At 50.1% G+C, this 15,723-nt stretch overlaps 5 protein-coding genes across 5 annotated transcripts; 2 read left to right on the forward strand and 3 right to left on the reverse strand.

The window, feature by feature from the left end:
• Positions 1-2,545: 2,545 nt before the first annotated feature.
• ATNIH1004_001350 (lysophospholipid acyltransferase family protein) lies at positions 2,546-5,325 on the reverse strand (the record flags this gene model as incomplete). Its single annotated transcript, XM_033566050.1, has 6 exons — positions 2,546-2,714; positions 2,774-3,030; positions 3,090-3,401; positions 3,467-4,437; positions 4,487-4,705; positions 4,776-5,325. 6 exons carry the CDS (start codon positions 5,323-5,325, stop codon positions 2,546-2,548), a joined length of 2,478 nt encoding a protein of 825 aa, XP_033431807.1.
• A 760-nt stretch (positions 5,326-6,085) lies between these two features.
• On the forward strand, positions 6,086-7,114 carry PAN6 (pantoate--beta-alanine ligase PAN6; the record flags this gene model as incomplete). Its single annotated transcript, XM_033566051.1, has 1 exon — positions 6,086-7,114. One exon carries the CDS (start codon positions 6,086-6,088, stop codon positions 7,112-7,114), a length of 1,029 nt encoding a protein of 342 aa, XP_033431808.1.
• Positions 7,115-8,785: 1,671 nt separating this feature from the next.
• dbp7 (putative ATP-dependent RNA helicase) lies at positions 8,786-11,083 on the forward strand (the record flags this gene model as incomplete). Its single annotated transcript, XM_033566052.1, has 1 exon — positions 8,786-11,083. The coding sequence occupies one exon, from the start codon at positions 8,786-8,788 to the stop codon at positions 11,081-11,083; it is 2,298 nt and encodes a 765-aa protein (XP_033431809.1).
• Positions 11,084-11,138: 55 nt separating this feature from the next.
• ASA1 (WD40 repeat domain-containing protein) lies at positions 11,139-12,542 on the reverse strand (the record flags this gene model as incomplete). The annotated part of the gene is made up of 2 exons (XM_033566053.1): positions 11,139-12,231; positions 12,292-12,542. 2 exons carry the CDS (start codon positions 12,540-12,542, stop codon positions 11,139-11,141), a joined length of 1,344 nt encoding a protein of 447 aa, XP_033431810.1.
• A 362-nt stretch (positions 12,543-12,904) lies between these two features.
• ATNIH1004_001354 (Zn(II)2Cys6 transcription factor) lies at positions 12,905-15,133 on the reverse strand (the record flags this gene model as incomplete). Its single annotated transcript, XM_033566054.1, has 4 exons — positions 12,905-13,250; positions 13,299-13,463; positions 13,521-14,239; positions 14,288-15,133. The coding sequence occupies 4 exons, from the start codon at positions 15,131-15,133 to the stop codon at positions 12,905-12,907; spliced, it is 2,076 nt and encodes a 691-aa protein (XP_033431811.1).
• Positions 15,134-15,723: the final 590 nt, after the last annotated feature.

Here is a 15,723-nt window from a genome sequence, read left to right on the forward strand (position 1 = left end):
CTCTTTCACTACCACAGTGGTACTGAAGTATACACCTCTGAATACTGCCAACTCATTAGTATGTTGGCCTATACGCTGGATATTCATAGCTGATCCGTAAACGATCCGGACTGAATGGATATCATCTATTATACGCTAGCCAAGACAATGGGACGATATGACATGCCATCTACAGCTCACCAGATTTCACTTTCTGCTGATCTCGTGTATCCCTCGATTCGGAGGGCTCTTTTGACACCCAGTTGGGAGTGTTTTACTCCTGCGCAATGGACCAGTCTCCAACTTCCTTTTCGAAGAATTGTGCTTGAGCTAGCCGCACGATCATAGAATCCACGTCCACTCTCAGCACATGCCGGGAATGTATTTTAGGATAAGGAGCAGAATGTACTACACAGTAAGGAATGACTTGAGATTCCACACAACTATCAATGGAGGAACCTTCCAAAGATGAATCAAGCTTCTTGCAAAAATCCCAGTCAGGAACGATTCTACCATACCGCCAATCCCCATGTCACTCGAAGAAATCCATACCCTAGTCAGTCTGTAGCAGCTATCAGCCAATGCCAGTGATGAACTCAGGGCAAGCCCCGAGCCAGATGGGACGCTCCGGGCATGATTCCCACCAGTCCAGCAATGGTACCATCTCAAGAACAGAAGATCAAGGATGGAAGGATGCCATCTTGATCGAATACACCATTGATAACGATCATGACCTGCATACTTTAACATTTGTGTCATTCCTACTAAGGACGAAGAAAATATTAAAGATAGACACAAAGAGATTGTTTTCGCCTTAGCAATCTGGCACCAACTTGATAATGCCAGAGCCCAATCAGGAATGTATGCCAAGCCAGCTAAATATATAGGCCTTTTTATTGGTGAAATGGGATTCTCGAGACGGTGGCTCCACTATTATAAATATGTACATGTACAACTACAATGTTCTGCTTCACACACAACTCTATGGCAATTAGCAACAAGAGAAGAGTCATCAACAGTAGCTTATGAGTCCTTATCGTGCCAACAATGTAAACATACTTTAGCCTCGCTTAACTAGCGCGATTAGTCGCTGGTATAAATTACCTCTACCCAGCCATGCCATGACTTTCCAATTGACAAATATCAGAAGAATTTATCTTGCCTAACTAGCGCTAGTACCCTTCTTAGTGCTGTGGAATTTTACTGATAATTGATTGCTCCATATCCCTCCTTTTATAATGCTTCGTCGAAGTACTGGCTTCGATTTGACACCATAGTTAGCCTGCCTAGATTCAAACTTCTCTTCCCTAGTTGTTTCAAGAGAGTATCTCCCGCGTTCGTTTGCTTTGAGTTGCGTTTTCCCTCTGCCTTGTTCTAGACATTCAACAGAAGTGAAAGTAAAGTTGACAAATTACAAATTTAGAAGAGAACAGAAAGTGACGCGGCTGGCTCTATCCCGATACACTTCCCTCATATGAATATGAAAGTTACGGTTCGGCCACAAAGGCACCAGTTTCACTTTGTGATCACTAATTTAGTATTATCATGTGTACTTTTATATTGACATCTCAGGATTCTAGGTCGGGAGATCTTTATCGATCAACATAAATCTCGGAAGAGTAGTTATACCTCGCAGATGTCTACTTTATCGATTGCATCCTCCCCAGTTTCTGGCTTCCTTGCTAAAAAAAAAAAAAAAAAAGTCAACCACATGACAACAGGTCATGTTCGATTGTGTACAAAGACTGTTCGAGATACAGCAGATAGGACTGTGACGAAGTTGAATTTCTACAAGGACTTCGGAATATCATCGACTAGATTCGCCAAAGAAACTACCAATAAATTCCATAGGCTAAACTAGTTAGCTAGGCAAATCTTCTGGTATGCTGACAGGAACATATGAATCCTGGATATCCAAAAGCATATCATTAAGCAAGACATGGAAGAGGAACTTGAAGAGGACGTTCATCAGGCTCTATGAATGAGCACATCAAACGTCTGCTACGGCGTAGACCATAACATGGCAACAGATCCATAATATTGGTCTAAAGCGAGACCACGAACCTGACCTTGAGATTTTCGAACGTGCTTACATAGATTTTATTGTTCCTTGGGTCATGGGTACTTTAGGAAAGCAAGCCAAATATATTCACGAAATACGATCAATATGAGTTTCGAAAAAACATGGGTTGAGAGTAGGGATGACAGCATATTCACAAGATGTATAGGTCTTGGCTGTGCCTTCTAGACCTCAAGCAAATGATTTAAAAGTAGACTGGATATTTTGCCTAGAAGGCGAGTGGAGTACCTAAAGAATAGTATAGCGCCAGAATAATTTCTATTCTCTAGATAGACAAAAGACTAGAATAGAAGTCCTAAAATTGGTGACTCACCTGAACTAACTACAGGAATCCCCACTATCTATGTATTAGATAAGGGAAACACATACATTAATGTACAGCACAAGAAGAAATAATCACATCAACCAAAGAGAGGGGTATTTATTTATCAGCAACACCACAGCCACCCATATCAAGTCCTCCATGCTAAAACATACATTAAGAGACTATAGTTTGGAAGGCGTCGTGAGATCCTTTCTGCGCGTCTGTCGTGGCGATACATCCACGCTGTCCTCGGGATTAGGGCTCGCCGCGCTCTGAAACAAGATACGCCCAACGGCGTCGGACATGGTCAGAACGCGCGAGGACACGGTGGCTCCGTCGCGACGGTTTTTTCTTTACATCGTAAGTAAGTATTATACTGGACGAGAAGCATATAGAGACAGGAGACTCACCCTTCACGTCGGGACTGGGCGATGAGTTCGGTAAAGTCCCAAAGACGTCCTCGAGCCAACAGCTTGCCGCTTGCGGGGTCTCGCTCCGGCGTCCATTCGGGTGCGATTCGCATCACGGGCGAGGCCCGGGGTTCTTTGCCCTTGACCACAAGGATAATACCTTCCTCTGCGAACCGTTGATATGAATTCTTCAGCGTCTCTTTGTTGACGGCTTCGAAGTACGATAGATCCCCTTGATGGTATAGGGTTTTGCCCAACTGGGTAGATCCGAAGATTAGTAACTAAATCAAGTATTGATTAGTCACGGGAAACGTACGAGTTGTGCACTGTCTTGGGCCTTTTTCAGGTCAATCCAGACGTCCTTCGGTCCATGGAGGGGTGGAGTAAGTCCGAGGAGAGACACCGTGCCAAGCCATGAGGCTTCGATGAACGGCCAGACCAGGAAACAGTAGAAATCGTAGTTCTCGCGCCCACATATGCGTTCGGATTCACTAAGCTCCACGAAAGTCGGGACACCAGAGGATTCCCGGGTCACCGTGATCACACCATCTTTCTCCAGCCCCTGGAGGGTTCGCTCTAAGTTGGTGGTCAACCCCTCAGGAGGGAAGATAAACTCGCCACGGAAAAGCTGCGCGGAATTAGCAGATATCACACAACAGCCATGGGGGACTGCACCTGTGAAAGGAATGAAACTTGATTCAGCAGATCCGAGTAGGACATCCGTTGGAATGAAGGACCACCCCCCTGCTTGATCCGAGTGTACATGGCTGCGGATACTAACGCCTCGGTGATGAACAAATGTATCGTCATGTTGCGGTAAAAGGACAGCTGGAAGCGATCTACAGCGTAATATGTCGGCTCGACCAGACCGGCTATCTCGCCTACAATATTGTGTCCTAAGACCTCGATTGCGCGGTCAACGACCACATCGGTTGGGTGTCTGTAGAAATGCGCTACCCTGCCTCCTTTGGCACGCACGCGTTCGCAGAGCCAGTCAACTCGTCGGACCAGCTCTCCTTTGCCAACTCCTCGTCCACGAAGCGTCAACAACACTGTGCCTACTAGAGCGGTGGGCATCATGACGGACACGTTGTTGATGTCGGAGAGCACCCTGTAACCCATTGTCCGTAGAATCCGGCCCCTTTCTGCTTGGTTAAGTTGTGTTCCATTATTGAGATCGAACTGATTGGGTAACCGGGTCAGCTGCTGAGCGATGAATTCCTTCAGACTCCATGGTTTGTGGAACCGAACATCAACCCGCCCTAGTTTTAGAGACAACACGGAAGATGAGGAAAGAAAATCTGCTAGGTTCTCTTTGCGCTTGGGCTGACCAAGTAGCTCACTGATATAGGACCTTCGCAGTGTTAGCGATATGCTGGTAGGCGATGGCCCTCGGTGGGTGACGTACTCAGTCTCAATGACCTTGTCATACTGTGTGCTAACGGGGCATATAATCGTGTCATCGACACGGCCCGATAACACGCTGTCCAGAATGAAGCTGAGAATGCCAAACTTTGGGGACAAAAGCTTCCCGGTGCGGGATCTTCCTCCCTCGATGAAACATTCGAAGTTGAAACCTTGCTGCAGCAAGGTGTCGATATACGCTTGCACAACTGTATTATATAACGGATCATTTCCGAAGCTTCTGCGGATCCACATGGCCCCTGAGTCGATTAGCAAAATCCCATCAGCTGTCTATGCGGTCCGTCATACCTGCATGTTGGAGGAACGGTCCCAACAGGGGGATGTTGAGGTTGTCGCCCGCAACAACCACCGGAAGCCCAATTCCCAAGCGATAACAAATAAGCTGAAGAGAAACATAGTCCACATGGGACTTGTGGCATGGCAGGAAGACAATGGATTGCTTCTTCTGGGACGCCTCCTCAGCGACCGATCTTAAACGTAGGACTTCCTCACTAGAGACATGGATACCTAGTGTGTGAATTTCAGTTAGTACAAGGAGCCCGCGCCTCGCTCAGCATTCTCAATTGAATCAACTGACCTTGGTGATAGGCACGAGTAAGAAGCTGTGTAGAGAGATAATACGCGCCGCGAATAAACCGCTTGCTTTCCATCTTGCAGATCATGTTGTCTAGTATCGAGTCCACCACCTCTTTGAGACTGGTCTCGAGTTCATTCCGACGTTGCGTTCGCCGCTTGTCTAAAGGCCCCTGTCTGATCTCTAATAGTCCTTCCTTTTCTTCGACCGACAGCCGCAGCTCGGCCAATTCCTTAATTTTCCCCTGCAACAAGGGACTCGCAAAAATGTGTGACTTCATCCTCTCCGAGAAACCGTTATAGTATATTGGCTGCCCAATTACATTGTCGTAGGCGCGCCACCCAGTCCCGGACATATACAAACTGACCTCGCGAAGGAAGTCAAACGGGTTCGCACGAAAACGCGCCATATGATGGACAAGATTGCGCTCGGTGATCTGATCATTTTGAGATCCTGGTCCCCCGGTGAAACCACTAGGATGGATGGTGAGCTTGTCGCCCACAATCTCCAGATCCGGGGGGAACTGTTCGACGGGAGCCTTTCGCAACGGCATTGTGTCAGAGGCGGCGTCGGACAGAGAAAGGAGGAGGGCGGGAGGGAAATAAGAGAGCAGGCGCAGGTCAGACAACGCGGTAACCGAGGGCCATCGACGGAGGAGGGAGTACGGAGAACATAGAGTCAGGAACCCTGCAGGGCTGCCAACTGAGGGGAAGCAGACCCTGGTGTGATTGACTTTCCCAACAAAATATTATGGTCCCTCCGCGGCTTTTCCCCAGAAATACCTCGGGCGTCACGCTGACCGCCTTCTGGGAACAGCTTGGTACGGCAAAGCGTATGGTGTACGGTATGATGAGGTATTGGTGCCTGAATGGTATTGTTATGCCATGAAACCCTTACGTACGATCGACAATGTTGGAGGGGACCAGGTCCGTCCATGCTGCAGACTCCAGCACGCTCCAGCAGAGGTAATCAGTCCATCACGTATTGGCTCATGTCTACGAGGGATTTCTCCGCTTGAAGTCCTGCTCTGTCCCTATCGCTGTTGCTGTCGCTGTCACCTAGGTGATTGGCTCCACTGTGGGACAGAAGAGGTTGACCGACGGTGACAAAATAACGTGACTACTGTTCTTCCTTTGCCCTTTTAATTATCCAGGGGATTTTCGGAGATGTTTCGCTGGATGAGGGCGTTCTCAAGTAAGACTCTGTTGGCTTCACCTCGACCCAAGTCATATCAACCCAATTAACCAGTCAATTGATCTCAATCTAACCTTTTCTCTTCTCCCACAGCCTCCGTCTCATTGCTAAAAACCACCATGCGTTCCAGCCAGCACTCATTCCAGGTCTTCCGGGATGTCCCCCCTCTCCGACAATGGCGTCGACAGCTCCTGCTGGACAGGAAAACTCTCGGCTTTGTCCCGACCATGGGAGCCTTGCATGAGGGCCATCTCTCGTTGATGCGACAAGCTGCGGCGGAGAACACAGACGTCATCGTCAGTATCTACGTCAACCCCACCCAATTCGGCGTCAACGAAGATCTTTCCAGCTACCCACGGACCTGGGATAGCGATGTGGCGAAAATCGAGCAATTGAACACCGAACTAGCTGCTCAGGGCGCTCACACGGGCCGAGTCACGGCTGTACTGGCTCCGACGTCCAAGGTGATGTACCCGATATTACCGCCCAGCTCGGAGGTCGACGGAGATGGATCATTTGTCACGATCATGCCGATCTCGAGGAAACTAGAGGGCGCGTCCCGACCAGTGTTTTTCCGTGGTGTTGCGACGGTGTGTATGAAACTATTCAATATCGTGACTGCCGACCGTGCCTACTTTGGTCAGAAGGACGTGCAGCAGACAGTTGTTATCAAACGAATGGTGAAGGACTTCCATATCGACACGGACATCCTAATTGGTGACACCGTTCGCGAAAACGACGGTCTAGCCATGAGTTCGAGGAATGTGTACCTCGGGAAGAGACGGAGGGCTGTGGGACTGGTGCTTTTCAATGCCATGAAGGCTGCAGAAGAGGTGTACAACTCGGGGAAATACAGCCGCAGTGATATTCTCGATGCGGCCAACCGCGTGACGTCCCAGGTTCTCTCCGAGCAGCAGGCTTTGGCGCCGTCCCAACGGGCGCTCTACGAGGTCCACTACATCTCTCTTGCCGACCCGGACAGTATGGATGAGTTGGATGTGGTGGATCCGTCCAAGGGAGCAATCCTCAGTGGCGCCATCAAGATGACACCCCTCGAGGAATCGACATTGGGAGAAGACTGTGGCCTGGGCGATGGGAAAGTCCCTGTGAGACTGATTGACAACTTGATCTTCAAACCGCATATGTAGATTTTTGTAGAGTATATATGTATTTAAACCTGTTTGCATCAAGCGACGTAACAAATTCAAGGTATACCCAAATATCAATAAATCTAGCACCGTAGAAGAATCTCGAGAGTTCATATCCAATACCCTCTGGATCTCCGTGCTGAACCCCTATATTGTAGTATAGAGTATCTGAGATCACTAGGCATTAGCAGCGCACAAAGAGCATATCTATTAATTTGACTCTTCCCAAGTATGACGTGATCTGGGCATCATTCATATCTTAATGATGATGCATACTCTATCCACCTTTAGATACCCCCAGTATGGGTTTTGTAGACTGGAGGCTTGTTGTAAGCCTGTAGCTCCAAAATCATCCCCCCTTCCCCTTAGGATATATCTTGACCTTGCCTTTCACAGGTTGTGTCTTTATTATTCAACTTTATAGGACAAAGACACCCGCGTTTCCCCTGACAATGTCGTTGGAGGAAATCAATATCATGACACCCAGGATCGAACATACAAATCAAATTCCGCATCAGTGCTTATGTTCCGATGGTCCAGCCGGCGTCATCCTGCATATTCCCAGCTGTACGAATATTCCAAGCAAAACTGAACCCGCTCTGTAAACAAGCTAGCAGCGGCAGTGGGGCGTGTTGCAGAACCGCGCATATGCGACGTGTGGAGAACTCTTCACCGTCATGTTTTACCCTGATGGGGACCTTGAACCGCTCAAAGCCGTCACGGATTTCTTCTCAGCTGGGGCTTTTATCGACGACCTCATGGACAACACCACGACATGCTGATCGTGTTGGACGTGGCTAGCTGGTATCGAGCTGCGGTGGAGGGCTTGCTGGCGGAGGTTTGATTGGATCCGTAGACTAATATTCACTGATGCAAGTTGGGAACCTGACATGCGACGACTTGCACAGGCGGAGATAAACCGGTACGTGGACTACACCTTGGTCCTCCGGGGAATAGAAGTGGAGCAACGAGTGGTGTCGGTCGAGGAGTAAATTCAAGTCCCGGGCGACTAATACGTTCATGGACTTGATGCATCGCCTGATTTCGTTCGCGCAGTCCGGTCTGGCCAAGAATCTGACGCGGATCAGCCTGTGTGAGCCTAGAGTCTTCCGGTGGGCATTAGTGTCTTACGGCTCCAGTATAAGTGTGATGTTAGAGCTATACAAACTTAACGGAGAGTATCGAAGATTTGCGAGTACACCAACATCGTCAAAATCATCTAGCGCACGTCGAAGTCCCCGCAGTAGAAGGCAGTGGATCGATTAGTGAAACTGTTCCACGAATACGAGGACAAGTTGGCTGTTGGGCTCGAGCGTTCAATCCCAGTCTTGCTGAGGCTATGGAGTAAGTGATGTCTCGAGGTATGGTCGAATGGTTAGAGATGATGCCGCGGCGATAGGTACGCGAGGATGTCTGACAATAAGTAACAAAACCAAGGCTCCTTAATGCATTATCATTGAATCCCAGTGACCGGTAGTTACTACATATTTAAGAATCATCCAATAGCTCTACTTTGTATACTCCAAGAGTAGATAGCAACCAAAGAGGAAATTAGGGCACAAATCCAGGGTTCGGAACGTGATCGGCCCGCGAAAATTTCCTTAGCCCGAAACATACCCATCACCACCACAATACCACCACCAACATCAACTCCTACACCAAACTCCGACAATGGCGGACGACGGTCTCTTACTAAATTTCTCTCTGGGCTCGGAGATTATCAAACCTGAGACGAAGCTGAAAGGAGGCACATGGCGGGATCGACTGAGCGCGAAGAAGAAAGCGCAGAATCGGGGGACGCGGGGGCCACGAAAAACGGACGGCGATGGCAACGAAGAGAAGTCGCGTCCAGTGCGGAATCCGAATCATATCCAAGTGATGGGGGCGCGGCCGCCGAAGCGAGCACGCACCGAGGGGGAATTTGAGGCGGGGAAGTCGTCTCAGACACATCAGCAGCACCCTGGACAGGTGATTTCGTCTTTATTTTCGCGGAATCCGGAGCCACGGAACGCGGAAGAAGTAGTAAGGGAGGGGGATGAGATGAGGGAGGAAGCGAAGCCGAGCAATGCGCCGTTGATGGATGGATTAGATACATTTACGAATCTAGGACTATCAGCGACCTTAGCGGCGCATTTGCTGACGAAGATGGAGTTGAAGGCGCCGACGGCGATTCAGAAGGCGTCGATGCTGCAGCTGTTGAATGAGGAGAGCGATGCGTTCATTCAGGCGGAGACGGGGTCGGGAAAGACCCTGGCGTATCTGTTACCGTTGGTGCAGCGAATTATGGCACTGTCGCGGAAAACAACCACAGAGGAAAAGGAAGGAGAGGCGAATGTCCATCGGGATAGTGGGCTGTTTGCGATTGTGTTGGCACCGACGCGCGAACTGTGTAAGCAGATCTCTGTGGTATTGGAAGGTTTGTTGCGTTGTGCACATTGGATTGTAGCGGGGACGGTGATTGGAGGAGAGAAGAAGAAGTCGGAGAAGGCGAGGCTGAGGAAAGGGTTGAATATTCTGGTTGCTACGCCGGGACGACTGGCGGATCATCTGGAGAATACCCAGGTGTTGGACGTGAGCAATGTGCGGTGGTTGGTGCTGGATGAGGGCGATCGCTTGATGGAGTTGGGCTTCGAGCAGGAGTTGCAGGGCATCATCAAGAAACTGGATGCGCGACAACGCCCGAGTCGCATCCCCGGGGTGCCTACGAAGAGGACGACTATTCTCTGCTCGGCTACGTTGAAGATGAATGTTCAGAAGTTGGGCGAGATCAGTTTGAAGGATGCGATACATATCCAGGCAGACCCGGAAGACGAAGAGGGCAAGTCTAGCAAGAATGACGGGGAGGAGTCGTTCAGGGTGCCTGCCCAGCTCAAGCAGTCGTACGCTATCGTGGCAGCCAAGCTGAGGCTGGTGACGCTTACGGCTTTCTTGAAGCGAACGTTCATGAGGAAAGGTTCCGTCATGAAGGCGATTGTCTTTGTTACCTGTGCAGATTCGGTCGATTTTCACTTCGAGGTGTTTACACGAAAGCAGAACCAGGAAGCCGACGGGGAAGAAAACAGTTCTAGTGAGAAAGAAGACAACACAACCAAAAACAACCAGCTCTCTCCTCACGGTACCATCGCCTACGGCACGGCCTTCTCGAACCCCTCCAACCCGGTCACCTTGCACAAGCTCCATGGCTCTCTTCCGCAGCACGTGCGAACCTCCACCCTCGCTTCGTTCGCGCGTAGTCGCGATCCGTCCGTCCTCATCTGTACGGATGTCGCCTCTCGAGGACTGGATCTTCCGAACGTCGACCTGGTAGTCGAATACGACCCGGCCTTCAGCTCCGACGACCACACTCACCGAATTGGTCGTACAGCGCGTCTGGGACGGGATGGCCGGGCCTTGATCTTCCTGATGCCCGGGTGTGAAGAAAACTACGTCGACGTTCTGAAGCGCGGCTACCGAGACGGTGGCAAGGCGTTGACGCGCACCACAGCCGAAGAAATCATCAAGCGCGGATTCGGCAGCAATGTGCAGTCTGAAAGCAAGAACTGGGAAGAAAAAGCAACGGATTGGCAATTGGAAATCGAACGTTGGGCCCTCGAGAACCCAGAATACCTAGAAATGGCACGACGGGCATACCAGTCCCACATCCGGGCATATGCTACACACATCGCCAACGAAAGGAGCATGTTCAACATCAAAGAGCTCCATCTTGGCCATCTTGCCAAGAGTTTCGCTCTCCGGGACCGTCCGAGCAAAATCAACGTGCCTGGCCTGCGACCGGGCAAGGAGGATACGAAGAAGGAGTTCAAGGCGGAGCGTACATCAGCCTCCGGCAAGAAGAGAAAGGCACCGTCTGGTGGGCAGAATGACGATGCCGATGTGCGTTCTGCGCATGACACCACCACGGCAGCACAGAAGATGAGAGCCAAGATGAAGGAGCACATGGCCGGAGCAAACGAATTCAATCTGGCTTGATCGTTCGTTTCCTGTTGACATTCGACCTATATGTAAATAGCCATTGATAAGCAGCTCAATAGATATCCCACAATGAGATCTTTCCATCTTTCGAGCCAACAGCTAGCCAGTGGGTTCCCTGTACTTTATGATTTCTTTGACGCTGAACACTCGCCAGCGAGAACTCCCCTTCCCTTCTCGTAAGTTGTCCATCATTACCACCATCGCCTTGCAATTCGCCTTGCAATTCCCCCTTTCCATCTGTCGACGCACCATCGTTCATTGAAGCCAAAACCTCGGCAAAAGCAACGGCATAACATCCCTCCTTATGCCACTTCAGAACAGCCAATTCCTTTAACGTCCTACACGAATATACCCGAACTCTCGAGTCCCAGCCAGCAGTAGCGAAGATTCTTACATCCGAACGAACACGTAAGCTTTGCTGACCCGCATGTTTCGTATTTATCATTTTCAGTGGCTTCTCGTCAGGACTGACGCCACCCTGCGAATGGGAATGAGACCCACGTCCCAGACACGGAACAGGGTGTTTCACAAGCACCGCATCCGCCGAAGAAGAGAAGAAGTAATCCCTCGTAGCCGAGACATCAATTGATAAAGCGGGTTGCGTATGAGCACGGCAGATGTAAAGCAGCTCCCATTTCCAATCCGAAGGATTACAAGAGACATCCGGATTGAATGGGCCCCGGCGAGCGAAAACCATCACGTGGCCATCTTCGTAGGCAGAAGCGATGTACATGTCCCCGGAAGACGAAAAGAACAGGCTTACAGCCATGACCATACCTGTTTTCACAGAGGGAGGGATCGTACAGAGTCTTCTTTCCAGCGGGAGATGGAAGACGTCGATTGCGCCAGAGTCTAGAGCATTAGGGACGGCGATTAACACCGATGACTTTTTGGTTTCCTCGAGTGGTGAAGATCTCATGTCTGTGACTGCATCTGCATCTGTGTTTGGGGTCTTCTCAAGCCCCCCACCCACAAAAAGCATTGCAAAAGCACAAAAATTCAACGCATTCACATGAAGAGAATGAACCATCCAGGGCTGATTCCCCGACCATTTCTCACCCGTATCTACGGGGAGCGTCTTTGACAAGATGTCCTCATCCTGGGGTCGGAACTTCCATACGCGTAATTTATGGTCTCGACCATGACTGAGACAAACATTAGCAAGTTATCCAGTATCTAGAGTAAAATAGTATTGAGAATCTTACGTGTATATTTCTGTGACTCCATCATCCAGGGTAAATCCTTTAACTTCGAGAAGGGCACCTTCATGAGCCTTCCATACTGCTACTGGACGTTTGGATACGAGATCCCAGATGACAATCCAGCCGTTGGCATCGCCGGAGATCAGACGCAGGTTATGATGGAAGACATGCAGGCCATGGATTGGGGCGGTGTGGCCACGTAGAATGTATGTGGGGGTTGCTGGGGGGAGATGTGGGGGGGATGAGATGCTCATTTGGAGGGGTCAGGATAGTGGGTTGTTAATGATCGAGTTTGATGGCGGTTTTATTGTTTCTGGGTTGATGGAAGGAGAATTAAGATGAAAGCGGAAGAGGTGGACGATGGTCTTGGCATTCGATTACTCAATATCACGGGATGGGATCAATGGATCTGGAGTCGTCTAAGAATAATACACATATTTGCTTGTAATTCTAATAATATATGGGTGAAACATAACCAGCAGTGACTGGCAAAGTCACTAGAACAGCATATTTGCAATCATAAGGCATGGTATCATAGTGAACATCCCAAGGCTGATGATTCTCACCAACGCCAACCAAGACACTATACAGAATAAAATGGGAGACTTCCATGTTGCTAATGGCTGAACTGATTAGGCGCGACATAATATCCTTGATAAGGATAATTCTCCAGTGAGAAATCAGCAAATGCCATCAGCGGATTCACAACTACAGGAGGCATCTTCAACAGCGTCGACGAAGGGTCCGGGTTAAACGCCTGGTCGTTGAATAATGTATCGACTTCATGATGCACCGAGGTCCAGCCCCATGCTTCTTGAAGTTCGTCTTTGATGTGCTCGGCCCGACAGCCTGTCTCCCTGATGATACGGTCCACAGTTCCCAGGATCTCTTCCTGGGCATCTCGCGTTGACAGACAAGCTGCGGCAACGGCCAGGAAACGGATGCATAAACTGGAAATTCCCCTGTCTCAGGTTAGTGCGGCGCAGTTAGTAGGTGGTAGTGGGACATACCCATCTTTTATGTGCACGACGATCCCACAGATGTCATGCACATGACTCTGCTGCATACTCTGCATTTCCGGGCTAAACTCCGATTCCACCGGATTTACTTTGGTGAGGAGGATGCGCGCAGTATGATAGAAGAGTTGAGCAACTATCGCGGACCGCTTGATAAGCCTATCGAAGATGTAAGCCGTGGGAGTCCAAATGGCACCAGACACAAGGAGTAGTCACCATATTTCTGGAAATACGGATTTCGAATTGGTCTGCCAGGGCTGCAGGTAGCTAAGCGGCACCATGGAGCGCGGTACAGCTTTAGCCCAATGGTCGCACCACTCGTTATAAACGCACCAATCCCGATACTGTTTCTGGATTTGCATCGGCGAGTGCTCGACACCGTGAACATGTGAAACAGACGACCGGAAGTTCGCAATCTTGGCGCAGATGTAGACCATGCGATGGGTCCACATCTCCTCACTACCCGCGACGTTGGTCTTATCGGTCTGGTCTTGTTCCATATTCGTATCTACGCCCCATGTGTCGGGATCCCAGGCGAGTGCCCAATTGAAATGCACACAGTTAAGCAGCTCCATGCTGATGTTCAGCCAGAAACACGCTCCACCCAGACCTTGACTTGTTGCATCCCAGCGACATTCCTTGATGAGAGCTCTTGCGCCAGCGGTGTGATTCATGCCATGAGGGGCCAACATCAGTTTCGAGCACATCAGTTCGTAGGTGTTTAATATGACGGCTACCGTCGCGCACAGGGCAGAGTCCCGATCTGGATCCCGTAAGTGGCTGAGGAGACTCTGCGTAGCCAAGTCATAGAAATACGAAGCCTTTTCCTCTCCATAGGAGGGATTCACATGGAAGACATGGCGGGCCCCACACGCCATGAAGGCCTTTTGCAGCATAGGCTCTGAAAGGGTGTAGAACGGCAAGATCTCAGTGAACTGTCATGGATCAGCAATAGCGGAGGAGCAGGCCAACACTGAACTCACATGTTTCATTTCATCTGTTGAATCCATCCACGGCGCCACCTCGTCAACAAAAGCCCGCATCAGGAACGCCTCCTCCGGGTCGCTAATGGCCCAAACCGTTCTCTTTTGTTTTGCCGATTTGAAAGGAGAATACGACGCACACCGATCCAGCACTTGGTGAGGTATGAGATGGGCATGGCCATTAGGCGAGCAGTTCATACTTTCCGCGTGGGAAACCCCACCCCCCGGCTGGGTCGAAAGCACTATACGCATATTATATCTAGACGATGAAGGCGGGCTCACGAGACTGTTCTTCCCCACCGATAGATCCGCCTGTGGAGGAGGGTATCTTTCAAACCCGCCCACATATTCCGACGCTATATGCCTGGACTCGTCCCGAAAAGTGACCCGATTCCCAGAAGAAGGGGTTAAATCATGAGGAGGAGCCACTACTTGAGTATCGATGAAATTCAGCCGCACTCCGCGCCTACAGATCCTGCCCGATTTTCGACAGTTCTGACAGCGATGCAAGGCCTCGTCACATTTCAAGTGGCGCTCTCGACAGGTCAGACAGCCGGTGCGGACCCGCCTCGACCTCGACTTCCGGACCAGGGTGTCGCTTCGTCGGTTGGTGTCGCTGCCCGGGGTGCGTGATGTCGAAGCGCTGTTTGGAGTTGGGGCGTCGTCGTCTTCACAAAGGCCTGCTTCTCGAAGATTGGCATCAACGAGAGGGGTTTCAGGCACCGATGCGCTATCCTGATTGGTCTCCGGGGCAGGGATCTCTGGTGCAATATCTGCAGCTGTGATGTCAAGCGGGAGGTCTAGGTCCAACAAGGGAAAGACATGGTCATTCACGATAGAAGCCATATCAGGTGACACGCTTCCCAGTGGGAATGCTTTCCTCGAAAATAGACAATTCCAAAACCGAGAACGTTTTGTATGCCTCGCAATCAACCCTTCAGGTTATGATGCTTGCGCATTTTGCCGACCCGTGATATCCTATGTCTCCAGACTCCGCCAATCGTCTATACCATTCGGGTAAATTACGGCAGAGGAAGGTAGGAAGAGCGAACTGGATGAACAAAACGTGGGAAGGAATAGACGAGATCGGTGCGAATCAAGCGGTGCATTGAAAGGCGATGTATTTGAATCGACTACTTGGACCGAGTCCAGTCAGCAACAGTGCACAGAGAAAACCTCACGTGGAATAACACAAACAGACAGCCAATACCAATGATGTAAACCGCACAGGCTCTGACCGAAAGAGTGTTCACGATGCAGGGTCGGTCCTGGCGACAAATGGGCAAAGTCGAGTTGCGCCGAAAGATTTGCGGGGAATTCCGATCCGTGCCGCTAAACCCGAATTGGTCTAGGGCTGCACAAGTCGGATCTGATAAAGCAGCAAAAACGCATTCATACAAGGATTCGAACAGACGATGGAGGCTACTAGTATTCTT

Source organism: Aspergillus tanneri (assembly GCF_003426965.1).
Source record: "Aspergillus tanneri strain NIH1004 chromosome Unknown AapTan_2_pilon_pilon_pilon, whole genome shotgun sequence".
Lineage (NCBI taxonomy): Eukaryota > Fungi > Ascomycota > Eurotiomycetes > Eurotiales > Aspergillaceae > Aspergillus > Aspergillus tanneri.